The sequence below is a fragment of the Physeter macrocephalus genome, chromosome 10 (genome assembly GCF_002837175.3).
Source record: "Physeter macrocephalus isolate SW-GA chromosome 10, ASM283717v5, whole genome shotgun sequence".
NCBI lineage: Eukaryota > Metazoa > Chordata > Mammalia > Artiodactyla > Physeteridae > Physeter > Physeter macrocephalus.
The window spans coordinates 27,356,652-27,383,763 of NC_041223.1; the positions used below are offsets into that span (position 1 = coordinate 27,356,652).

General features: G+C 38.7%; 1 protein-coding gene across 4 annotated transcripts in view; it reads left to right on the forward strand.

Moving 5' to 3' along the window:
• MAP3K5 (mitogen-activated protein kinase kinase kinase 5) overlaps positions 1–27,112 on the forward strand; it is a 232,293-nt gene that overhangs the window by 85,634 nt on the left and 119,547 nt on the right. For 3 of the 4 annotated variants that reach the window (XM_024122625.3, XM_028494403.2, XM_024122626.3), the window contains exons 3-7: positions 5,021–5,044; positions 11,592–11,785; positions 12,557–12,725; positions 13,891–13,997; positions 16,271–16,441. In XM_024122625.3, the coding sequence (XP_023978393.1) occupies positions 5,021–5,044; positions 11,592–11,785; positions 12,557–12,725; positions 13,891–13,997; positions 16,271–16,441 (665 nt within the window). The remainder of the gene's footprint in view (positions 1–5,020; positions 5,045–11,591; positions 11,786–12,556; positions 12,726–13,890; positions 13,998–16,270; positions 16,442–27,112) is intronic. The other variant, XM_028494405.2, reaches the window with a different exon arrangement.

Consider the following 27,112-nt stretch of genomic DNA (forward strand, 5'->3'; position numbering starts at 1 on the left):
TTGAGTTGGGGTTGTCTGCTTTGATAGTATTCATACCTCATACTGCATATGGCTTTAAAACACTTAAAGGTCTCTCATAAACTTATTTCATTTGGTCTTTCAAAATGACCCAGTGAGATAGACAAGTTACTGTGCAGATTGAACAGATAGAAGCTGCTTTCTTTACAGATGAGAACTAAATCCACAGAGATGCAATGACGTAGAGGCACACACAGTTAGTAAGTGTCAGAGCAGGACAAGCCCCATATTCTTGGACTTGCCATCAGGTACATTTCCCTCTAAGTCTGTCCACAGATTTCATATGTCCGTTAAAAATATGATTTTTCAGGTTGTTGTTAGATTTATTTTTTTTTTAACTCGAGCTTTTATGCAAGCGTAACATGTAAGCACAAGTCTACTTAGTTCCCTAACTTTAAAGATGGGCCAGTTCTGTGACACCTGGGTTGGAGTGTTTTTCCTAAGCCCGCTCAGTGTGTGGAAGGGTAAAGATGAGTCCCACCTTCTCAGTGAGGCCCGTGGTGTTCACAGCAGCCCAGCTGATATTTCTTTGTTTAGCTTTGAAGCATTGAAATCAGGTAAGAGGATGGAGGTGAGGAGTACAAAAAAGATTCCTTTTTTCCTAACTTTAGTAGAAAACTTGCCACATTCCACTGGGACAGAAGGATATATCAGAAGAGAAGACCTAGAAGGTCACCAGCAGGGAGCCATGGTCTTTTTTCCTGGCCAAGAACTCCCAGCCCGCTCCTTTCTTTTCTTTCAGGAAACAGATCCTGGTTGCTAACTCTGTTTCTTCCACCCTGAGTCCATCTGACTTGGCAACCTCACACCAGCTGTTCCCACTTCCTACTTCTGGCTGTAATTACCTAAATGTTAGTCACAGAAACTTTCCAGTTTGGGGGACTCTCCATTTACTTATCCTTACGATGACCTCTTCAATGTTACATTGTCCCAAATAGCTCTCAAAAGTTGTCTTTGTCTTCCCTTGGAATGAGACCTAGGCTAGATTGTCTCATTTGTCTTGCTTCCAGGGTTGGTTATCCAAGGGTCCTGGAGTATTGAAAAAACATTTGAGGATGTTTTTGTTACAGCCAGTGAGTGCACTGATCAAAAGCCCCCTAAAGACTTTAGGCAAGAACATAGTTGTAGTGGGGTAATGCATCTTCAGAAACGTTGCACTGGTAAGGAACTGGAATTTATGTTGACTTTTATTTTTTTCATTTCTAGGCACTTTAGGTGAAAAGTTTCCATGAAGTGATGTGAAATATTGCAGTTGTCTCTTAAATTTATTCCCTTCGTCCTTTTTTTTCCTTCAATGGATTTAGCACAAATTAAACATTCACTATTCTACCTCAGTAGTTAGATACCTTTTGAGGTCTTGTTTGCTATTTATTTGCACTGAGTTAAAATGCACAAATAGTACCTCTCTTTCTTTCAAGTTGATGCCTCCTTTAAGGTTGCATCGTAAGCTGTAAGTAAACTCTCTTCAAGAGAGCCATTTGTATCCATTTAGCTTCTATAAAACATGAGCAAGCGTTCATAAGAATTCAGTAGATTGCTATAGGGGTGATTTAATATAGTTTTAGAATTTGTTATAATGCATGCATTACCTGAAATGAAAGCAAAGAAGACATGTAAGAGGGTTATTACTTCAGTGAGCAATTCTTCAGGAAGACATAACGTGTTGGCTGTAGGCCAGTAGCAGCTGTGGTTATTTCCTATGGTGCCAAGCAGAGGGGAGGCTTCAGTGCACTCAGCCCTCACCACAGCTCCCTTCATCACCACCTCCATTTCTGTGCCAGACGCACCAAACAGAAATCATGGTAGAGTAGCTCCTGTGCTGGGCATGAGGACATCTCTCCTTCCACTGGCACAAGGACAGTGCTGACTCTGATAGGCCTTTAGCCAAAAGTAAATGATAGAATACAGAGTTGGAAGGGACCAGCGATCACTCAATCCAATTCTTCGTGTGTTATATTAGAGAGAGGTGAAATAGCACGTGGCCACTCAGGAGCAGAGCCAAGACTTACACATATCTATCCTAATTCATAGTCCAGTATTTTATACATTCATTAACTAATTAATGTATTCATCCTTTTATTGAGCACCATTTATATGCCCTGCAATCTGCTAGGCAATCAGTGGGGATACAAATATGAACTAAACATGGCTCTTGCATCCAAGGAACTCATGATGTAGGATAGGAGAATTGTACCAAGCAGTATTTGCAATGTCGTACATGCAGTGCTTCATAGAGGTCCGTATGAGGGGTCATGAGGGCAAAAATAAGAACATCACCTGTTTCTGTTAGGAGGTTAGGTGTCATTGAAGGCAGTCAAGGCCTGCTTCACAGAGCACAGGTTTCTTATGCTATACGCAGAGCATGCTGTGTGGTACAGGATGAAGATAAGGGTGTGTTTTTTTGGTTTGTTTTTGTTTGTTTGTTCTTTTGTTTTTTTACTTAGAGGGATGAGAGAAGGACATGCCTATCTCAGGAAAGGGTGTGGTTTGCTACTCTGGAGAGATGCTCCATAAATTAAATTCGGAAAATCCCGCGTGCTATGTTCCTGGCTTTGTAATTATCCAACATTTTCCTATTTATGTTTTTCATGAACCGTGTGTGTGTGTGTGTGTGTGTGTATGGATGGGTGGAGAGATGCATTAACTACCTGTGAAACACTGTGGGAAAAGCCACTTTCAACCTTCCTCAACAACATCACTCATTTGTCTCTTAATTTCCATCCCCCAGGGCACCACCATTGTCCAAGTCCTTATTTTGGCATCCCTGGGCTTTGGCAATAGCTACCTAAATGCTTTTTCCCATCCAATACTAAATACCACTATCTAATTCATATTTTTAAAACTTTAACAATGTTTACCTTTTAATTATTTGTCTTTCTTGGGTAATGCATTCACCTGATACAAAAATTTATAAGTGCAAAAGGATATGTTAGTGAAAAGTCATGCTCCCATCCTTGTCCCCCAGCCAGCCAGCTCCCCTCCCCATTGGCAACCACTGTTAATGGTTTCTTGTATATCCTTCCAGAGAGATTTTAGAAGTACACAAATTAGAATTTTCTTTTTCTCCCTTTTATATACATAAATAGGAGCATAGGGTAACAACCATTCTGTCCTTTGCTTTTGTTCACTTAGCAGTATATCTTGGAGACCTTTCCATATCACTCTGTAGAGAACTTCCTCATCCTTTGTTCAGCTGCATTGTATTCCATCATATGGAGGGACCATAGTTTATTCAGCCAGTTTCTAGTTGATAGAACATTCGTGTTGTTCCAGACCTTTGCTTTTACAAACAATGTCGTTGTGGGTGCTGATACTTCTTTATGTATATCATTCACCTAAAAAAAACCACTTTTACTGTCATATGCCCAAATGCCCACACAACAAAGTACTTTATTTTGACATTCAAGGCCTTCTTCTGTAAGGCCCCAGATAACTGTCTAATATTATCAATGTGTGCCCAAATGAACTTTCTGTTTTAGCCCAATGATTGAATTCAAGATCTTTTTCAAGTACCCCTTTATTTCTCTCTTCTGTACTTCTCGAAATGATCTGTTTTCTTTAGCCCCCAGTAATAATATGTATTGTTCCCTAAATGGGCCTTTGTGGCTCCTAGTCCTCTAGCCTGGATCTCTACCTCCCTGCTTCGCCTTTGGAAGGTGTGACCTGTTCTTGGCTCCTCTTGAGTTCCACCTTCTCTGATGATCTTTTCAGCCTTCCTCAAACTCTAGGAACATCCTTCTCTTAGAAACCCCAGCCCTTGCTACAGTATAACTCTTTGGGTGTAGCATGTGTGTGCATACATACCTGTGCGTACAGGCTTATAATGTTTCTTTATAAATGTGTATATGTTCTTTTTTCATCAGCAAGATTGTGAGGTATTGATGGGTCTCTTTTAGTATTTTATATACATCTTTATGACTCTCACAATTATGCTGCACAATTTCTTCCTCTATAGATTTTTGTTTCCTCATCTGTTACCCTTAAACATTCAAAAATCTTACATGCTGCTCCAAGCCAAAGCACTCCTAGGTTCCCTTTTGCCCCATATTGATCCTGGGATGAATGACAGCTGGTCCCCTGGGCCTTGCGTTCCTCCTCTGCTCCTCTCTTACCTTGCCTGAGCTGGCTCCTCTTCTTAGCCAGATGGACCACCCTTTAGGCTCCATGAATGCCTTACATTTCCTGTTTCCATGGCAACATACATGCCATCTTTTCCAAAACACTGTCCCATCTCTCCTTCCTAAATCATGATTCCCCAACCTCATTGAAGCCCTTATGCCACAGGCTCTTCTAGATTGTCTCTTCCACGTCTCTAGTCATTTTAAAGTCTAGGAATAATAATATGTTAGCTAGCTTTATTGAGAACTTTCTCTACACCAGACACGGTATAGCCATGTTATTTGCATGATCTCACTTATTTCTCACAGCCTAGAAGATAGAGACACTGCCTGCAGTGTACTTATCACATTTCACTTCTTACGGAACAATACGTAACAATATTTATGACTAGTTATTGTCAGATGTTCTTATTGTCTACATGTGGATTTGCCCACTCTGACAAGTAGCCAATACCCTTTATTTCCAGCTTTATTCCAAGCATGCTGCTAGGTTTCTTCCCAGGGCATAAGTGAGATTGTGCTTTGGGAAAGCAAACTCGTTTAAATCTCTTCCCAAACAGATTGTAGCTATAAGATAATTCTGTACATACATACTCTGCAGAAATGATTTTTTGGTTATTCGGGTTTTGGATTCTACGTGTTTATGCTGTTTTCCTTCAACTGTAGATGGTACCTTTGTGCATTCTTGTGTCCTCCATCAGACTGTAAACTTAGATGCAGAAGCTTACTCTACACCTTCTGTTCATATTTTAAATTTCCAATTGCTAAATTAATAAATAATAAAATCATTAATACAAATTTTTCTACATAGACTATTTTAATTAATTAGTTGAATTAATTTTGTATTAACTTCTGCTTTACTTTTCTCTTTTCTCGTTTTTCAGGAAATCATTTGCCAGAAGAATACTGTGAGTATTTTACTTAACCCTTCCAGAAACTTTTTTATCTTTTCTTTTCCATCAACTGATCTCTGGTATATTTTCCATTTCCACAATTATTAATTTCTATTTCTTTTTTTCTCTTTAGAATTTCTAACATATCAACATAAATATGGGTTATTTTACATAAATATTCCTTTATAGTGAATTTTATACTAATGGGAGATGACAGTGATACCTGTTTTCTTCTATATATAATTATGTTTTAGAAAAAAATTTCCATACTGTATTCAATATTGTGTAATTATGAGTTTTACTAAAGCAGCATATATACATACACTGATACACACACATATGTATATGTATGTCTATCTATATACACATATATAGATATCTATGTCTATATATACACTGTATATATACACTATATATACAAATTATAAATATACATATACACACATATATACACATGTACACACACATAAATGGAGATTTGTATCGATATATTGATATATACATACCTCTATCATCTTTATATTGGTACTGACTTAAGTTCCTAAGTCCTTTTTTTCTTTCATAATATCACACACATTCTATTCTTTTTTTTTTTATTAAATTTATTTGTTTTTGGCTGCATTGGGTCTTCATTGCTGCCCACGGGCTTTCTCTAGCTGTGGCGAGCGGGGGCTACTCTTCATTGTGGTGCGTGGGCTTCTCATTGCGATGGCTTCTCCTGTTGCAGAGCATGGGCTCTAGGTGCGCGGGCTTCAGTAGTTGTGGCACATAGGCTCAGTAGTTGTGGCTTGCGGGCTCTAGAGCACAGGCTCAGTAGTTACGGCGCACGGGCTTAGTTGCTCCGCGGCATGTGGGATCTTCCCGGACCAGGGCTTAAACCCATGTACTCTGCATTGGCAGGCAGATTCTTAACCACTGCGCCACCAGGGAAGTCCAAGTTCCTAAGTCTTGTAGACCACACTATAAGACCTTCGAGGGCTTCCCTGGTGGCGCAGTGGTTGCGCGTCCGCCTGCCGATGCAGGGGAACCGGGTTCGCGCCTCGGTCTGGGAGGATCCCACATGCCGCGGAGCGGCTGGGCCCGTGAGCCATGGCCGCTGAGCCTGCGCGTCCGGAGCCTGTGCTCCGCAACGGGAGAGGCCACAACAGAGGGAGGCCCGCATACCACCAAAAAAAAAAAAAAAAAAAGACCTTTGAAACCACACTGCAAAGTTCTTACCCTCCACACAGAATTAAACAAAAGTTAAAAAGTGATAAAAATAAATTAAAAAATTTTTAAATGCATGAAAGATAATTATAATATATTCTGAAATCAGCCTTGTTATGCCAATGGTTTTTCATTTTGGAAGGTAAGCCAGTATTTAAAACCTTAAAGAATGTATCTCTGGGGCTTCCCTGGTGGCGCAGTGGTTGGGGGGTCCGCCTGCCGATGCAGGGGGGCGCGGGTTCGTGCCCCGGTCCCGGGGGGGGTCCCGCGTGCCGCGGAGCGGCTGGGCCCGTGGGCCGTGGCCGCTGGGCCTGCGCGTCCGGAGCCTGCGCTCCGCGGCGGGAGGGGCCGCAGCGGTGGGAGGCCCGCGTACCCCAAAAAAAACCAAACAAACAAAAACCCAAAAAAACCCACAAAAGAATGTATCTCTGAAACTTAGAATGGAAATAACATACTACATAAAGATCTGCACATGATTCCATTTAAGATGAGGATAAGATTAAAAGTACAATGGGTAAATTTCCCTTAGTTTGGAAGTTTAAGAAGTAAAGATTTAAGAAATTTAAGAGTTCAAATCAGAGACTCATTGCAGCATAAATAATGTTGCCATGATAAACTCATTCTTCACATCTCAACAGGAAATGAACAATTACTGCTTCATGCATCAATTCAGTATAACAGATTTTGTGAAGCAAATGTTGATGGAACATGAACTGTGTGCCAGGTTTTGGGCTTGGTGCCACAAGAGACTCACTATGAAGGCTGAAAGTAGAGACAACCCATTCATAACTGTCCCAGGAGACAACAACTGAGAAGTGCCAGAGTCTTGCTGGGGGAGAAGGTTATAATAAGCAAACAAACAAATTAGAAATTAACATAAGGTAGTGTGCCAAAGAGTGGGCGCCCCTTCCCTCAAGCGGGGATGGAAGGTCTTTCAGAGGAGGTGGCATTTACCTGAATGGCAGGGAAGAGCTAACCATGCCCAGTGATGGGTTGGATGTGTGGGGAAGCAGGTTTATAAGTTGACCCTATACTGCACGTTATGAACAAGTCACCCATTGACTTGAGTAAGCTGCTGTGTTTCCGGTGCTGGGTGTCCTTCTCAAAAGTTGAGTATTTTGAGCATATATTTCAATATGTTTGACTGCTGAGAGCATATCTTCTCAGAAGCTTAATTCATTTTCCACACATACTTATGTTCACCTTTATGTAACCTTTAAAAAGTGAAAAACAGAATTGGCATTATTATTTCTTAAAACAAAAGCAGTGAAGATAATCGGAGAGAATACATTTAGATTTTGAGCTGTGTGTTTTTATAGCCATGAAAACAAGCATGGGCCGGAGAGATCAGCCTTGTTATTTTATGATCATGCCTTAGTATTTTGAAATGTAAAGAAGTGTGCTGTGGTCTTTCTTTTTCGAGAAGTAGGTTTAAATATGTTAGAATTAGTATCTTATTAATAAAAGACAGTTGTTGCACCTGAAATGTCTTTTCTTGATCACACAGTCATTGTTTTTATTTGCTTTGGATTATTAGTTATTTCAAACTCGAGGTTTGGTAGCGATCTGTAAATAGAAATTGCAGCAATGATATTTTTAAGTTATATGTGAGCCAGCTTGGGAAATAAATGTTCCCTTATTATTAGTGTCCATCATTTTGAAGAAGTGCGTTTCTCAGCAGCTGTTATCTTTTTAAAAAACACGAAGGGTGGGAGGGAGATGCAAGAGGGAGGAGATATGGGGATATATGTATCCATGTAGCTGATTCACTCTGTTATACAGCAGAAACCAACACAACATTGTAAAGCAATTATACTCCAATAAAGATGTTAAAATTAATAAATAAATAAATTAAAAAAAAACAATCCGAAGCCCACACCCCACTCCCCGCTCCCCGCACGCACACTTTCTCCCCGCTGCATGCTCGCTGGGCTGGCTCTCAGCTCAGGCCTAGAAGCATCCATGTGCCTCCTGCTGTTTACTGCTCTCCCCCTTTTTTGGCCATAAACAATGGGACATTGAAAAAAAATATTGCCTTAGAAACATAGGGAAGAGACTCCAAAAAGAGCAGTGAGGCCAGGAACTTGGGAAAGCCTTAGCATGCTGAATACCTTCAACAAGGATTCTGAAACCTCATCCCATGGGGTTTGAAGACAGTTTCAGGAATCTGATTTCCTCTGCTGTTTGCATGACTCTCATTTTCTCTCTTTACCCACCTACTGCTCAACACACACCCAGACATCTGATAGTCATCCTCTCCCAGAATTAGTTTTACACAGATGCATTATTCCCCAATATCCAGTCTTTCAGTAATAATGTGTGCTGGTATTAAGGCTTCTGAGGATACAGAACTTTATCCAGCAGTAGAAGAAACACTAATAGTGCTTTTCTGGTTTATTGGCTTCTCATCTGTTTGTCCTTATTTTGTGACTTAGAAGATTCAGAGCCTCTCTTGTAATTTTGAGTCCAAGTGCTTACCTAAAACAAGAGTATTTGATTCTGTTGCTCTTTTAAATAGCTCCTTCATAGTTTAAGCTCCAGAAACTTTGAAAAGCAACCTCTTGATATACTTGCCTTTCTTTTCTGTTTAGACAGTGGCTTGGGTAAAAGGATTAAAATGGTGGACCTGCTGTGGGATCTTGGTAACATTTTAGTAGCAGGATATGTTTATTTTTCCTCTTCCCCACTAGTCTTCCAATTATTGGTCCATGAAGGAGAACTTGCAAAAGGAACAATTTAATGTGCTTGATTTAAAAATCAAATCTCAGGGCTTCCCTGGTGGCTCAGTGGTTGAGAGTCCGCCTGCCGATGCAGGGGACACGGGTTCGTGCCCCGGTCTGGGAGGATCCCACATGCCGCGGAGCAGCTGGGCCTGTGAGCCATGGCCGCTGAGGCTGCGCGTCCAGAGCCTGTGCTCTGCAACGGGAGAGGCCACAACAGTGAGAGGTCCACGTACCGCAAAAAAATAAATAAAAAAAAAAAAAAAAAAAAAAAATCAAATCTCAACCTTTGGAGGTTCTTCTCGCACTTTAAATGGAAGTCATGTCCAGTTTCTGCTTCATTACCTGAAATACAAGTGCCTCAAAGAGTAACATGTTCATAAATAATTAAACCTAGCCGTAAGGGCATTTGACACTTCTCATCTGTTTGCTACAAGGCAGTAACTTGGCTCATGCAGGGGTCCGTGCAAGGTGACCTGAGGCAAAGGGGTTGGTGTGCCGGCAGGTCAAGTCCAGGCGGGAGGGTGCCCAGCCCCCAAGCCATAATGGCAGGCCCCCTGGAGAAGGAGTTCCTGGGCTGGAGTCCCAGACACATCACAGCGCAGCTGTGTGACCTTGCCAAGCCTTACCTGAACCCTCACCTGTGAAATGGAGACAAGATCCCCTCCCTCAGTGGGCTGTTGTGAATGTATGGCCATTCATTCCCTGGCACATGCCAAGGTGAATAAATGTTTGCTCTCATTTGTTTAGTTCGAAGGATAAGAGAAGTGATGCATCGTTCTCTGTAATTCTGACATGGAACAAATAATTTGGGCTCCTGGACTCCCTAGAACAGTGATAAATAGAGTTTTCCATCCATCTCATTCTAGTTTTCAGCCCCCTGCTTTTTGCTTTCTCTCTGGGTTTTTCTCTTAGAAGTCTCTCCCATTTCCTCAGATTCAGCCATGCCAAAGAATTACCGGGTCTGTATTTTGGCTTGAAACTCTTTTACATTCCAATGACAGATGTCCAACTCTGTTTTGGACATTATCCCTGTAGATGTCCTGTTCCTCTTAAACCCCAAGCTTTCAAAAGTGTGCATGTCACCCTACCCACCCCAAATCAAATCTCACCCACTTGAAGTTCTTCTCATATTTTAACTGGAAGTCAGGCTCTGTGTATGACTCGTTACCTGATACATATCAAGTGCCCCCGAGTGTAATCTGTTCGTAAATAATTAAGTCTAGTTCCGCCTTCTGAATTCTTGCTTTTTGTTAAGGATCCCACTCGTCTTTAAGGAGCCCCATTTACAACTGTGGAGTCCCCCTTGTTGCCTTCCTCTTCCTCTCTCTCAGTATCTGTAATCAGCTGGCTGGTCTCGATGATTTTTCCTTCTTGATGTCAAGTGCACACGTCCACTGTTGCTGCTGCCAATCTGGTCATGCTGTGTAGCTTCCCACCTAATTTCCTTAAATCTCGTTTCTTTCTCTTTCAGTTCTGTCCGTTTTCTGGCCAGACTGTCAAAATGCACAACTTTGTTTATGTTTTCCTTCCTGCTCTGAATCCTTCCATGATTCCCGCTGACCAGCATATGGAGTTTGAAACCCTTATGTATTCACTTCTCCTTCCCTGAGCCCCAAGCGCTGGTCAAGACTCCCTGACTCAGGGGTGTCCAGTTCAATTTCTCCTTTATACTTCCCACCTCCACTTTTGTTTGCACTAGTGCACCCTCACTTGACATCATCAGGAGCAGACAGAAGGCGGTGCTGAGTGAGCGGAGAGTGGCACAGGCTGAGGCTGGAGAGAGAGGCAGCGTTTGGATAGTCAAGCCCTTGTAGGCTACAGTGACCTGTTTTATCTTCATGCCAGGAGCAAGCGAGGGGACTTGAAGCACCTGAGGGAAGTCATCTGATATAGGTTGTTGAAAGATCACTTTGACAGCTGGGTAGAAAATAGATTGATGGGCAAGAAGAGAAGCAGAGAGCCCAGCTAAAAGCCAATTACAATGGCTCGGGCCAGGTATGTTGGTGGCATGGTCTGCAGTGTTGGTAGAGAAGATGGAGGGAAATGGACCAATACGAGGTGGAATAGACAGGACTTTGATAGGCTATGGAAGGAAGTGGAAGCCTCAAGGATAACTTCAGGGTCTCTAGATTTAGGAACTGGGACACTAATGGAGCCACGACTGCGATAGAGCAGCCTGGAGGGGAGCAGCTTATTCTGGCATCGCTCACACATTGCTGTCACGTGGGCAACCCTGAAATGTTAGCTCTTATCATTTCCATGTATTTATGCTGTGTCTCTCTGACTAAAGTTTAAGTTCCCTGAAGGCCAAAGGTGGTGTTTTAAGCTACCCTGTTTTACCTACAGCATATATCATTTTGCCTTAGCCATGAGAAATGGTGAATAAATATTTAATCAATTGATAGAAACCGTGCCATACTTTTTAAAATCATCTGTAAGTCCTAATTATTTGAAGTAAGGAATTAAAGAAATTGGAAGAGATTTCCATTTTCATAGGTCATTAAATAGGAAATGAGGTTTTTAAAAATTTACTTTCACATTCAGGATTATTATTTAAAAGTAGGATTTAGGGTTACGTCAGTGTGGAGTCTGCAGGCCAGCTCACCACCTTCTGGCGCCTCCTCTTTCCACAGATGTGCACTGGGAACTACACATTTATTCCTTACATGATAACTCCACATAACAAGGTCTACTGCTGTGATAGCAGCTTCATGAAGGGCCTGACAGAGCTCATGCAGCCGAACTTTGAGCTGCTCCTTGGACCCATCTGCTTACCTCTTGTGGATCGTTTCATTCAACTTTTGAAGGTGGCACAAGCAAGTTCCAGGTAAAGTTTAGTCACGCTATTTGGTGGTGATAATGAAGTGTTCATCTACTTCATTTATTTGTGCAACTCATCAGATGTTTCTTACATGCAGTACTCAGCCAAGAACCAGGGAAAAATATATAATACCCTCTAAGTGGATAAAATAGATGCTGCCTAGTCCACCTCTTGCATTTTGTCCACTTTATTCAGAGGAGAACAACTTGAAATCAGAAAAAAAAAAAAAGACTGTTAACTGTGTTGTAGTAATGGTAGAGCTAAAAATATGTTCCAAGTACAGAAATATTATCTGAATAAATGTCCAGAGACTTTTAGTGTAAGGACAAGAACTCTCTAAAAATTGCTGAAAGCACTATTATATTTTAGTTAAGAGCAGTCATTTAGGTTGATAAATGATGATGCTGGATCAGAAGGAAAATGTTATATTATGTTCAAATCACAGGCACACCTAATTTATTTAGAACAATTTCTACTCAAAACAATAAAATGAAAAATAAAGTTTTAGCATTTTAAGTGGTACATTGCAGGGTCTTGGAAAATTCATTATCATGCAGTGTCTTTACCTTTAATTCTTACTGAAGCAAGGCAGAGTGTAAAAGAATAGGATGCCCCAGTTTTTAAATAATCCCAGATAGATAAGGTGTTCATTCTGTGCGTCTTAACGAACTGAAAGGTACGAATGCTGCAGATGTCCTTCGTTTCCTTATAAGATCACTGCTTTTCATTGAAATCCTTTCTAATATTAACTCTAAAAAATGTGTGTCTTCCCACCAGCCAGTATTTCCGGGAATCTATACTCAACGATATCAGGAAAGCTCGTAACTTATACACTGGTAAAGAATTGGCAGCTGAATTGGCAAGAATTCGACAGCGAGTGGATAATATTGAAGTTCTGACAGCAGATATTGTCATAAATCTGTTACTTTCCTACAGAGATATCCAGGTGAGAAGCTGCTCAAAGTCACGTCTTTGTTATATAGCATGTTGGAGGAATGAGGGAGTGTTAATATCCAGTTTTAGTTAGCTATTAAGTCATTCATGTCACTACATGTAATTTTTTATTGACTCTCCTGAGCTTTCCATCCAGAGATTTTATGATAAATGAAACAGACTCATATAAGTTAACCATCAGTGATTGTGAAAGACTTGTACGGTAAAGGTCTGACTTTTTCCTCCAAAGGAACAAAAAGAAAAATTTGCATGCATAGCTAATCAGCAGACTGCCTGTTCCATTCCATTAGCCTCCGGCACACCCATCAGTCAATAAGTGAAAGCTTTGTTTTGGCAAATAGCAGAAATTTTTAGAGCTTCCCAGACATATCTCTTACTCCTGGAATTTGTGTTGCTTGAAATTGATAGTGCTGGGTCTAACTGGATAGAAGTATGAAATGTGCAATTGATTAATTATAAAAATAACTTTAAAAATATATAAAGTAAAGCATGAACATGCAATTATTTTTATTGGGATGTCTTAAAATTTTTAAATTATGGTAAGTAGAATGAAATCCTCTCTGAGATGGGGATTTGCTTTTGGATTTTTGCAGTAAAATTTAAGCGACTTCTGGTTTCTTATTCCCAACCTTTCAGGCCCGAGTAAAGCTTCATGTGGACAACAAAGATTCACATACGTGGAAAAAGTGTGGCACTTAGGATTCCATGACCAAAGAGCTTACTTGTGTTGAAACAAAACAGTTTTGTTACTTATAACAGAAGTTCAATTAGTTGCTCCATGTCCTTGATATTTTGGAAAGTATTTCCCTGAAAGTAATTGATAAGACCTTGCATACCAGGAATCTGGCTCCAGGGAGAAGTAAACCACCCATATTTAGATAATGTAGCATTACCATGTTAGATGGTTTATTGTTTTTTAGGTCAGATGTGGTAACTCAATATTTCTAATGCTTTATCTATATAATCCAAACCCCTTATTTAAACAAACAAACAAACAGTTTCTTCTTGGTTTTAGATTCTTCAAAGTATTCCGTGGGTTCTAGTTCTTTTTTTAAATGCCCTTCTCAGATTCAGGTAGCTGGTTGGCCAAAGGCATTTCATTGTCAGGACTTTCTCCCAATGGTTTAATTCTATGTTATTCTCCTCTTGTTTAAAAGGACTATGATTCTATTGTGAAGCTGGTAGAGACTTTAGAAAAGCTGCCAACCTTTGATTTGGCCTCCCATCACCATGTGAAGTTTCATTATGCATTTGCGCTGAATAGGTAAGAAGAAAAAGTTACCATCCACAATGTGCTAACATTATTTTTTAAACTCCATGTTCTTTCTATGGTATGTTTTTGCTATAGCCTTGCAACCACTCCCTATTAGAATGTAATGTTAATATTTCTACTTCAACCATGTAAAATATAGGAAGCATGCATTCTGATTTTTTTCTGACTTTTTTGTCAGTAAAAAAATGTCCCTCAATGCTTGTATATTTAAATTCTAAAAATTCTTTTTCTTCTCTGTCAAAATTTGTATTTGCTATTTATATATTTTTTAGGATTTTTAAAATTCCATGGATATGATGTTATCTTTAAATATACTCAACACCAAATGATTATTTACACAAAAATTAACTAGAGTAGGGATAGTTATATCTAGGTGAACATATTCCTAACCAGAGAATATGTTCACTGGGAATGCCCTGAACATACCTAATTATAATTAAAACTCTGTGGGCTACATTTTAGGTCATGTGTCCATGAATCTTCTAGGACCAGGACTAACACTGCTGCTTCCAGTCCTGCCTCCACGCCTTCTGTTGGCATCATGGCTGGCACCTACCTCAGTGCCACTTTCTACCCAGAGTCACCGTGGAGGATCATCCCTGCGCTGGCCATAGAGAGGCCTAGAGCACTGAACTGTCCAAAACTTAGTAGTGCTGTTCTCTGCCATGGCGGAGAGATGAATATGTATGTAATTACTACAACTGGAGAGAATGATAGAAAGAAAAAGAGAGGGGACCTCACATCTATCAATTCATTTGCCATGAAGGCTTAATTATTTTACCGATGAGGAAACTGAAGAGGTGGAGTAAGCATATCATAAAACTGGGGCTCAAACCCAGATCTAGCTGATGCTGGTATTTCTGTTCTTCATCACTAGGTTCTCCTGCCTTTGTCTCCAAAGAAAAGTCAGCATGCTCTTCAGCCAGAGATTGTGTGTTTCCTTTTTTATCTACCCAAACTCTAGAAATTGCTAACTTTATCAGTACATGTATACTGAAAGTCTATTTTATCTCCCCATTTATTAAACATCTTTTTCTTTAGATTTGGCAGAGTGAGATGAAACCTCCAGAGATTATCTGTTCCAACTGGTTTTCAAATAAATCCTTTTTGAAAGATGAAATGAAAGACGGAATGAAATATATTCTATATTGAAATGAAAAATGAAAGTCCATAGAGCCTCTTATATTTTCCTTGATCCATATTTTGTCTCTTTCCTAAAATAGAATAGAATGAAATGATAAATGTATTTGTATGCAGCATTATTCTAAACTCAAGGTATTTAGTCCAAAGTGTAAAAAGGAATTTCACGCACAGAAAGTTTTAAAATAGTAGTTGAGAATACAAATCACTCTTTTTATATAACAGTTTTATTGAAATATAATTCATATACCATACAATTTTATTTAAAGTGTACTATGATTCAATGGATTTTAGTGTATTAACAGAGTTGTGTGACCATGAACACCAAGACTTTTAAAGCATTTGTATCACCACCAAAAAAAGCCCCCTCCCCATTAGCAGTCACCCTCCCATTTCCTCTCAAATCCGCCAAACCTAGGCAACCACAAATCTACTTTCTGTCTCCATAGATTTGCCTACTCTGGACATTTCATATGATGAGCTCATACAACATGTAGTCTTTGTGACTGGCTTCCTTCACTTAGGACAATGCTTTCAAGGTTCAAGAAATAATTCTTAAGAGAATTTTAATCTTTGAGAACAATCTATACATGCTCGCTGATTTTAAATTGAGCTATATAAAGCAGCTTCCTTAGATAATCAGTTGGCCACGTGTAGAAAATAAGTGACTCTTGGGTTAAAGTTGGATTGTTGGTATTGTCTGTGAATTAGTTTGCTCAGTGTTTCAGAGTAAAAGCCATTGAAACCTCTAGCATCAGGGTTTTGTCTCTGTTTGGATTCCTTGACTCTGCCCCATTCAAGGCCACAGACTGCATTCCCAATCTCACTCCATCAACTTAAATTTGCACAGAGACTGCAGGGAAATTGGAAGGACTATGGATGGATAAGCACAAATCTATCACCATTAGCAGAAAAGCAACTCAAAGAAATCCTTGTTAAACGCAGTAGACATGCAATAGGATAAAAAGATTTACAGAAGACTCTCAAAATATAATTGTTGTTTTTATCTTGCCAAACTTCACTAATATGAATCAATATATTAAATAGAGTTTTAAAAAGATAATTGGCCTAAACTGCTTCTGTAATCTATACTGAAACAATGATGTTTCCCTCCTCTACCTTAGGAGAAATCTCCCTGGAGATAGAGCAAAAGCTCTTGACATTATGATTCCCCTGGTGCAAAGTGAAGGGCAAGTTGCTTCAGATATGTATTGCCTCGTTGGTCGAATCTACAAAGATATGTTTTTGGACTCTAATTTCATGGATTCTGAAAGTAGAGACCATGGAGCTTCTTGGTAAGTGCACAGGATAAGATACTTGATAAATCCATAACATAAAAAATTGTTTGCAAATGAGTGTTAAATTATTGTTATTATCCTTTTGATTGTGTATTATGAAATAAATCTCACAATTTATAGCTTTAGTAAATAATTTTGTTGGAATTCATTTAATAAGGCAGAGTAAAATGGGGTAAATTGGTTGAAAGATAATGATTTAAGAAAAAAGAATTTTAAAAGATATGATAAAGTATAATACAATAAAAATATAATTTGGGGGAAAATTCAAGAGACATGAAAGAAGACCTGAATGGAAAAATATACCAAGTTTGTGGATGAGAAGACTTGATATTTTAAAGATGTTAATTCTCCACAGCAGGGCTTTTCAGGTAATTCAACAAATTGATTCTAAAATTTATTTGAAAAACTAAAGGGCCAAGAATGGGCAAAGCAATTTTGGAGAACAAGATGGAGGGACTTGCTCTCCCAGATAACAAGACATACTATAACAATGTAATAATTAAGATGTTGCAGTATGTGTGCAAGCATAGACAAATAAAACACTGGAACTGAAGAGAGAGGCTGGAACAGACTGAGATATATAGATTTGAGACTAAATTTATGACATGGTATGCTTCATGAGCCAGAGTGGAAAGAATAGGCTCTTCAGGAATGGTACTGGGAAAATTTGTTTATCTGCTTGTAAAATAAAAATGAATCCCTAGTCTAACCCATGTACAGAAAATAAAATCCAAGTGAATTAAAGATCAAAAAATTTTTTTTAAAAAACCTTTAGAAAAAATATTTTTAGAATAAAATATACAAACTGAATTTATGACTTTGGGATAGGAAAGAATTTCTTAAACAAGATATTTTTAATACCATAAACCATAAAAGATTGGGAAAACTAGCATCCACTAAAATTTGCATCTGTTCATCAAGGTTCTGTCTTTTGGAAAGAGTAGGTTCTATCACACTGATCGTCCTGCCTATAACAATTATAAACATTGGAAAAACACTTAAAAAAAAAGTTTGAAAGCACCGAAGAGTGACTAAAGATAGTAAGAAACTGAAGAGTTTTAGATCTTTAGATGAAGGGTACCACATTAGGTAAGATCCACTCTTAAATGCTTTTTCCTTTGGGGGAGCTCTCTGATCTGCAGGCACAGGGTGGTTAGAACTCAAGATGAAAATCATAGTTTCACTGGTTGGAGGAGTTAGTCTGAGCCTGCCAGAGTGCATGGAAATTGAGTGATAGACCTCCTAAACGAAGGAGCCACAGAGAGAGCCCAAAATATAAGTATCAACTGCCCTTCCATTCTTGGCTGACCCCTGACATGTGCACATGTGGGGTAAAACTCAAAGGAGTCCAGCGGAAAATAGAAGCCAGAAGGCTGGAGCTGGACAGGGATTTCAGCAGCTGTGTAATGCAGGAGAGACAGAGTTTGGAGTTTGAACCTCACTAAGTCAAAGGGGCTTGGGTAAACAGTTTGAGCTTTCCACTGAAACTCCAGAAGGTCCAAGGCTTCAGAATAAAAAAAACTACATCCCAGGACTAAGGAAAATTAAGAGGAAAACCAAAACAGAGTCACCCTAATAAAACCTAAAACCAAGACTCCATATGAACAAGGTGAACTGCCAGTGATTTATTTGCGTGTTGGAACAAAATTCAACACTCTTAAGAGGAAGATAACAGAATCCAAACTCTCTACAACATATCATCCAAAATGTCTACTACACCATCAGAAGCTACTAGATTTGTGAAGAGATAGGAAAGTATGATCCATAGTAAAAAAAAAATCAGTCAATAGAAGTAGACCCACAGACAACAAAGATTTTGGAATTAGCAGAGGATATTAAAATAACAATGATAAATATGTTGAAGAGACTACTGGAAAATATGGATATTATGGGTGAAAATATGAAGACTTATAGGAGATAAATGTAAACTGGAGAAGAACCAAATGGAAATTCTAGAACTGAAAATATAGTATTCAAAGTCAAAATTCCATCCAATGGGATTAATAAATAGGACACAATACAAGAAAGGATCAATAAACTTGAAAACAGGTGATTAGAAATCATTCAAACTGAAACAGAGAAAAGAAAAAGATTGAGAAAGAAATTAATGGTCTCAGTGACCTGTGGAATAGCATTGAGCAGTCTAACATACGTTATTGGAGTCTGAGAAGTAGAGAAGAGAGATGATATATCAGGAAAAATATTTGAAGAATTAGTGACCAAATATTAACCAAATCTGATCAAGCAAACAAACAAACAATCAAAAACAGCCCACAGATCTAGGAAGCTCAGCAAAAACCCAAGAAGGGTAAATACAAAGAAAACCATTCCTCAGCACCTCATAGTCAAATTCCTGTAAAACAAAATTAAAGAACATATCATAAATGCAGCCAGGAAAAAAGATTATATTATATTCAAGGGAAAGAGTGAGTTCTGACTTTTAATCAGAAGGAAGCCAAAGACGATGGAATAACATCTTTAAAGTACTTAAAGCAGAAAACAGTCAACCAAGAATTCTCTACCCAGTGATAATGTCTTTCAAAAGTGAGGGTGAAATAAGGATATTTCTTGATAAATAAAAACTGAGATAATTTGTTGCCAGCAGACCTTTACTACAAAAAATGTTAAAGGAAAATCTTTAGGTTGAAGGGAAGTGATACCAGATGGAAACATGGATCTGTTAGAAGGCATGTAGAGCACTGGAAATGGTAAAAATATTTATGAATACATAGAAAAGATATCATCAACAAAGTAAAAAAATAAACCACAGGAAGAGAGCAATGCATGTAACCAATATGGGATTTATATTCAATATAGATAAATAACTCCTAAAAATGCTTAAGAAAGAAAGAAAAAAGATTAAAAATGGGCATAGGAGAAGAGCAGATCACTCACAAAAGAGGAATCACAAATGGCCAACAAATATATTTTTAAAAAATACAAAAAATGCTCTACCTACAAGCTAAAACAGACATACCATTTTACACTATGAAGATTAACAAAAATTTATGAATTTGACATTGTCAGTTGTTGGCAAGGATGTTTGAGAAATGGGAGTCCTAGTCCACTGCTGGTTGTGGTAGAACATCTTATGACTACTTAAAGATTTTGGTATTATCAAGGAAAGTTGACAGTTAGCCTTCCCTAGATCCAGCAGATCTACTCCTAGTTTGTACCCTAGAGAAATTCTTGAAGTTTCTCTACATAAAAGTTAAAACATAAAAAAAAAAAATCTTAAAAGAGTTGAGCAAAATAACCAAATGGCAGGATACATAGAGTATGATTTCGTCTATAGAAACTTTAAAAACAGTCATACACATCTAGTAAAAGTAGAGACGCATGAATGTACATCATAAATTCCCAATTCAGTAGAATAGTTACCAGTGGGGAAGGAGTAAAAAGGGATCGTGAAATGCTTCACATGCAGCTGCAAGAATATTTAAAACATTTTATTTCTTAAGTTGAGTGGTGGGTATATCAGTGGGAAGTGTTGCTTATATTATCCTTCTGTACTTTTTGGTATTTCTAAAACGTTCCCCAAAGAGTGTCTGATTTAAAAAAAATATTAAAGGAGGTTGACTTACAGAAAGAGACAAACACCATATAATATCATTTATATGTGGAATGTAAAGCATGACACACAGGAACCCATCTACAAAACAGAAACAGACTCACAGATGTAGAGAACTGACTTGTGGTTGCCAAGGGGGAGGGGGTTGGGGAAGGGATGGATTTGGAGTTTGGGATTAGCAGATGTAATTATATATGGAATGGATAAACAACAAGGTCCTACTGTGTAGCACAGGGAACTATATTCAATATCCTATGATAAATCATAATGGAAAAGAATATAAAAAAGAACATATATATACATGTATAACTGAATCACTTTTCTGTACAGCAGAAATTAACACAACATTGTAAATCAACTATACTTCAATTAAAAAAAAAAAAGGAGGTTGACTTAGTTCAGGTGTTCCTCAGTGATAGCATAACTTTTTTTAAATTGTGAAACAGAAATCTTAACGTTTCAAAATCTTGTATCACCTTAGCAGTTTAATGGTGGCCTGAAATTGGGATAATAGTTTATAATAAGGGAGGAAAACTTCCTAGGTTTTCATTGACGGCTTTGGTTTGGGCTTTTAAATTTGTATTATAAATTGTTACTGCAATTCAGAGAGTTTTACCGTTTCTCTTAACCAATTTTTTCCCTGCTGTTATAAAAGAGAAATGTAACTATGCAACCTTTCTATTACCAGAAGATTTTCACTTTTAGAAGATTCTTAATTGTAGGAGAGTTAGAATCTGATATTTGGAAGCACTGTGCTGGTATAAATGCTTTGATTTGGCAGTGATAATGAAATGCACAGGTAATTTTTAAAAGCCTGATTTTCATGGTCAGCAGATTCAAATGGAAAACATCTTATGAAGTTAATGTGCATTGTGCACAGGAATAAAATAGAAGTGTTTCCCCATTTGAAAAACCAAACAATTTAGACTACTGAGAGCTTTCAAGGTCACATAAAGTTCAATAAAGGAACACAGGTTTTTTTTTTTCTGGTTGTGTTTTTGTTTTAACTTTCTATACTTCCCAATTCTGGGTCCTTGTTTCAATGGTTCCCATTTAGCTGAGGAACATTAACTACGTTAACTGTCTCTCAAAAGATATTTGTGTTCAAAGTCTTCAGGTCAAACTGAAGATGTCAGTTTTTTATGATTTCATTTTAAGCTATTCATTAATTTTCTTTTTAAAAAAAATTTATTTTATTTATTTATTTTTGGCTGTGTTGGGTCTTCGTTGCTGCACGGGCTTTATCTAGTTGCGGCGAGTGGGCCCCCCCGCCCCACTGCGGTACGCGAGCGTCTCATTGTGGTGGCCTCTCTCGCCGCAGAGCCGGGCTCTAGGCACGTGGGCTCAGTAGTTGTGGCACACGGGTTCTAGAGTGCAGGCTCAGTAGTTGCGGCGCACCGGCTCAGCTGCTCCGCAGCACGCGGGATCCCCCTGGACCAGGGCTCGAACCTGTGTCCCCTGCATTGGCAGGAGGACTCTCAACCACTGCGCCACCAGGGAAGCCCTCATTAATTTTCTAGTCAGAACAGGGAAAGCAGTTAGAACTCAAAGCCTTTTCATGGGAAGAGCCTTAGGAGTTGACCTGGGTGTGTCACTCACTGATTTATCGAGTAATATAAGAATGTCACTTCTACTGTAGATTATCTGTCTGTAACCTGCCATTATTATCATTATATCCATTTGTTCTACAGGTCGTTAAGAACAATTCCCCCCTATTTTAAAATGGGTGTTTTTTCATGCCCTCACACTTGTAAAGCCACTTCAGTATTTCTTAGTGTTTCAATCCAACTCCCACAGTCCTGCAAACACACTCATTCGTGTTGGTGTGTTGGCATCATCTGTAACCTCCCTTTCTGTTAGAGCTGAGACGTAAAAGCACGTTGTCAAGGTTCTGACCTAAGAGGGCGTTACCGAGGTTGTTAGGCATCTGGCCCGACTTACCCAGGATTATGCATTTCCTGAGTCCCAGAGAGTTGTTGCAACTGACCTTTTTTGACCCATAATCCTCTGAGCTTTCACTCGTCAAGTGCCGTGATGGGATAAGGAGTGAGTGGCAGGCAGTCAGTCCCTAAAGCTTCTTTCCATGGACAGTTTCTATAGCCTGAATCATTTTCTGTTGGCTTGAATGGACAGTCATCTACTGAGCATGGAAATTTTAGGATAAGAGTTTCAACTCAATAGAAAAAGAGCCCCAAGCAGTTGGGATTACAATGGCACATAGAACTCTTTCTTGAAATCTCCCTTCTTTTTTTTTTTTAAATTTATTTTATTTTAATTTATTTATTACTTTTGGCAGTGTTGGGTCTTCGTTGCTGAGTGCAGGCTTTCTCTAGTTGCGGGGAGCGGGGGCTACTCTTGGTTGCGGAGCACGGGCTTCCCATTGAGGTGGCTTCTCTTGTTGTGGAGCACGGGCTCTAGAGTGCGCAGGCCTCAGCAGATGCGATGCGTGGGCTCAGGAGTTGTGGCTCGTGGGCTCTAGAGTGCAGGCTCGGCAGTTGTGGTGCATGGGCTTAGTTTCTCCACGGCACGTGGGAAAGATCTTCCCAGACCAGGGCTCGAACCCGTGTCCCCTGCATTGGCAGGCAGACCCCCAACCACTGCACCACCAGGGAAGTCCCGAAATTTCCCTTTTTAATATCTTTAATGAGTTTATTGTTCCTGACTTACACCACAGGGAGAAAGCTTGACACTCCGCTGAGCATTCATTGTGTTTGGTATGAGTACTATTATCAGGGCACTTTTTTACTTCTAGGGAGATCTTCTAATGCAGGTCTATTTTCTGAGAGGTTTACTTGGGATTCAGAATGCAAAATACAAAATAAGAAAAAAGTTTATGGTTTAGATTTTTTTTAAGTTTGGAGAATAGTAATATGTTGTAGAACAAACTTTACTTGTTGAAGCTTATCTGGGACAGAGGGTGAGTGGTTTAAAGGAACACATCCTGCTGATTTAAGTATAAAAAAAGAGTAGTTCTCTAACATTTGATGTTTTTCATTGTCACTTCCTTGGTTATTTTTGGTCACTGAAGCTCTTGCAGATGGCTAAAATAATGCTAATTTTTTTCTGTGTGTAAGTTTCTATAATCCAAGTTAAGGTATGAAAAATGCCTTTTTGATCTTTAGGTAACTAAACTAAGTTTGACTTTTAGTTATTAAACGGTTGTAGCTTTTTTATCATGGCTTGTCTATATAAAGTTCAATATAAGTTAAAGAAAGCAGCAGTGGCACCCGTCACGAGTGCTGGTTTGAGGATGTTTGGGGCTACTATAGAATCAAGAGCAAGGTCGGGACTTTCCTGGTGGTCCGGTGGTTAGGACTCAGCTTCCACTGCAGGGGGCATGGGTTCGATCCCCTGTAGGGGAACTAAGATCCCACATGCTGCAAGGTGCGGCCAAAAAAAAAAAAAAAAAATGAACAAGGCAAGAGAGTGAAGCTGGGAGGATAGCCAGCTTTCAAAGGAGATATTGTGACCCAAGAGCCTAGACTTACATCCTAAAAAAAAATGCAAAAAACAAAACCCACGGAGTTTCTGAAGCGACAAACTGAAATGGAATGACCCAAGGAAATATTATGGACCATGACTTGGAGGTCATGGAGGGTTCATTGCCAAGATTATGTCTACAACTTCTTTTTTAACCTAATCTGAAAAAGAAATAACCACAAAGTAGTTATGCTGAATTCATATGTAGAATGACTTACTGAGAACATTTTGATATATGCAGTATTTGTTCAATAGGTAGAAATAAAAATCAATCCCTTAAACATTAGAGTTCACATAAGGTTTTTGTATATGTTATTAACTACTGGAGGCTTACACCTTGTAAAGTAGGCAAGGCTGACATTTTTCTTTCCATTTTACAACTAAGGCAAGTGATACTCAAAGAACTTAAGTGAATTTCTTGATGTTTTGTGATTAATAAAATTTCAAGTACAGTTTTTTCAGATCCAGTGTTGTTTTTACTACATCCTAGGCTCACTTTCCTGGAATTTCTAGGAACAAACATTTCTAGGAATATCTGTACTGTTTTGTTGAGGAGGCCTGGACTTTTGGGAGACCAACATGAAATAAATGTTGACTCAGTTCTTGGAAACAGTGTGATCTTAGGCAAATTACTTAACCTTTAGGAAATTCAGTTTTCTTATTTGAAAAATAAGAATAATACCTACCTAGATGAATTAGAAATGTTCTTAGCATCCTAAAAGTAGCCGAATACCTTACTCCAATGGACTTAAGCAATAAGAAAATGTAACTTCTAAAACATGAAGTCCAGAAATAGGGCTGGGTCTGGTTTAGGTTGATTCGGCAGCTTAAAAATGTCAGCCAAGTCTGTTTCCTTGTTATTGCTGTGGGTGGCTCTGCCCTCAGTCTGGCCTTCTTAGAGTTGCAAGGGGCTGTGGCCATTTCAGGTATCAATCTAACTTAGCTATGCCAGGTCTGAGATGGAAGAAAAGGAGACCATCACTTTTTGTATCTTTTTCTTAGGACTAAGAAAACACTCATAAATACCTACTCCACACTTTCCTTACATTTCTTTATGCTTCTAGTATTTCATCATCACTGCAGCACTACACAAGTCACTAGCAAGGAAGATGGCATTATTACAAATGGTTTAAACTCATCACGTCAGGAGAAATAGATGCTCTGTTTGAGAGATTAAATGAAGCAACATATGTTCAAGTCCTGGAATTTAGTAGGCCCTTAGAGTTATATCCTTAGTATATAATATGAGAAAATATTTTATATTTCTTTATATAATGTTGTATTTATCCATGTTCAAAATGGACATTGACTAGATTAATGGATATTGATTAGATTCATTTTTCCCAAAATATGCCTGAGTTTCCTTTCTCTTATTTCTGGATCTAGTTGAACATTTTAGCTAATGAGGGAAAAGAGAGTCTGTATACTTTGTACATAGGACTTGCTAGAATTTCATATATCAATACCATAGCTGTCATGGGGTCACCTGGGATAGGCACTGATTGCTTGAAATCATATTTGGTTTTAGAGATCATGGTATTCTTGAGGGAAGATAGGAAGTCATTTTCAGAATTTTGAAAGGGAATTAGGTGCCTATACTGTATTAGCATAATCATGTCTCCCTGTTGTAATGCCAAAAAAGATCCATAGCCAGGAAATTAAAAGCATTAAGTCTGTTTTTAGCATTAATACGTTCATTTTTCCATAGTAACTTGGGAAAGAACAGACAGCTTTGCCTTATCAACTAATTTTCTTTTACGTCAGTGACAGTGCTATTCAAACAGTAATGCGTGCCTAATAACTGTTTAGTTTTTACATGATTAATGGGGTTGGCTTTACTTTGGAAGAGTTATGTAACAAACCAATCGACATACAAATAAAGACCAATGTCTATTTTCCATTTGCTAGATTAGCCCTTTTTTTTTTTTCTTGGCTTTGAGATATCTTTCTCTGTGTTATCTCTATTTCTACCACCCTCTTCCCCCCTGCCAGAGTTTTATCTCACCATTATTTCACTGACATTTTTGTTTAGTCCTTGGTTGTTTCTATAAGTGAGTTTCCAAATTTTGGATGATTTTTATCCTTAGAACACAAAACCTGAAGAGTTCTTCGTAATTCAGCATGACACCCAACTCATTGGTGTCCAGATGTAGATGGCTCTTAAGGGACCAGCAATTCCAGGATGACCTGGAGGCTTGGGTAAAACACAGAGTGTGCCCATGATTGCTTTGTAAACAAGTGCCCTGGTGCATTGCTCTCATGCCTTGACCTTGATTTAATATGGGATTCAACAGATGACAGATTGAGTGAAGTTCTGTTGTTCCATGACCAAGTCTCGAACTCCAAGAATGGTCATATTTAATAAGTCACTGTGGAGGTTTTCTAATTGTGGCTAATGAGCATTATGCACCTAAGGAGAGAAACTAAGGCTTGCTTTCTGTAACCCAGTCGTCAGAGGGATGAGTGAGAGAACTAGATGTTTGCCAGGCATTATGGTGAAAAGGAAGGAGCATTTGGAAGAATAGGGGTGATTTCACTTAGTGAACCAAAGCAATTGTTTCCAGGCCTGGCTGGATATCAGAATTGCTTGGGAAGTTTTTCAACTATGCAGAGTTCTTTGTCCCTGGAAATTTTGCTTAGTGGATCCATTTTATTGAATAGATTAATCATAATTGATAATATGACTGTTCCTTTTTTATTAAATGTTTAGACTTTCCCTGTATTTTGCTGTCAGTCCCTTCTTCCTAAATCTTTACTGCTCTTCGTATCTTTAAAGAATAAGTTTAAACCCCTGGCCCTACCTCCCCTGCAGAGCTTTCCCGAATCTGTCTCCTCCCATCTTCCCAGCCTTCTTAGAATATGGGTTTTGCATTTTAATTTGAGGGAATTGGCAGTTATTGGAAGGATGAGTATAGATTGGTCATAAACATATGAGAACTCTTCACTCTCAGCAGTAATCAAGTAAGTGCCCATTAGAATCCTGAGCTGTGCTTTCTTGATATCAATTAGCAAGAATGAAAAGAGACGAGAATACTTTAATTTGGCATGGGTGCGATATAAAAGTCTCTCTCCTATACTGCTCTTGGGAATGTGAATTGGTAAGAACTTTCTGGAACGCAGTTTGGCATTATGTATCAAGAGCCTTGAAATAATTCATGTTCTTTAATCCAGTTATGTACTTCATAAACTATCCTAAAAAAATAGCAGATATGGAAACAAAGATGTGTTTACAATGTTCTTACACTGAATTGTATGGTAACGAAAAATTAGAAGAAACCTAAATGTCCAACAGTAGGGAAAATGTTAAATGGAAGGATAACATCCCCAAGTGATGGAATATCATTCGTTCAAAGTTGTGTGTGTGGAGGGTTGGTGGTAAAAATATACATAAATAAAACTTACCATTTTGACTATTTTAAGTGTATGATTCAGTGGCATTAAGTACATTCACATTGCTGTGCTCTCATCACCACTGCTCACCCACAGCCTTCTCAACTTGCAAAACTTAAAGTCTGTACCCATTAAACAGCTTTCGATTCTCCCCTCCCCCCAGCTCCTGGCAAACACCATTCTTCTTTCTGTCTCTCTGAGTTTGACTACTCTAGGTATCTCATATA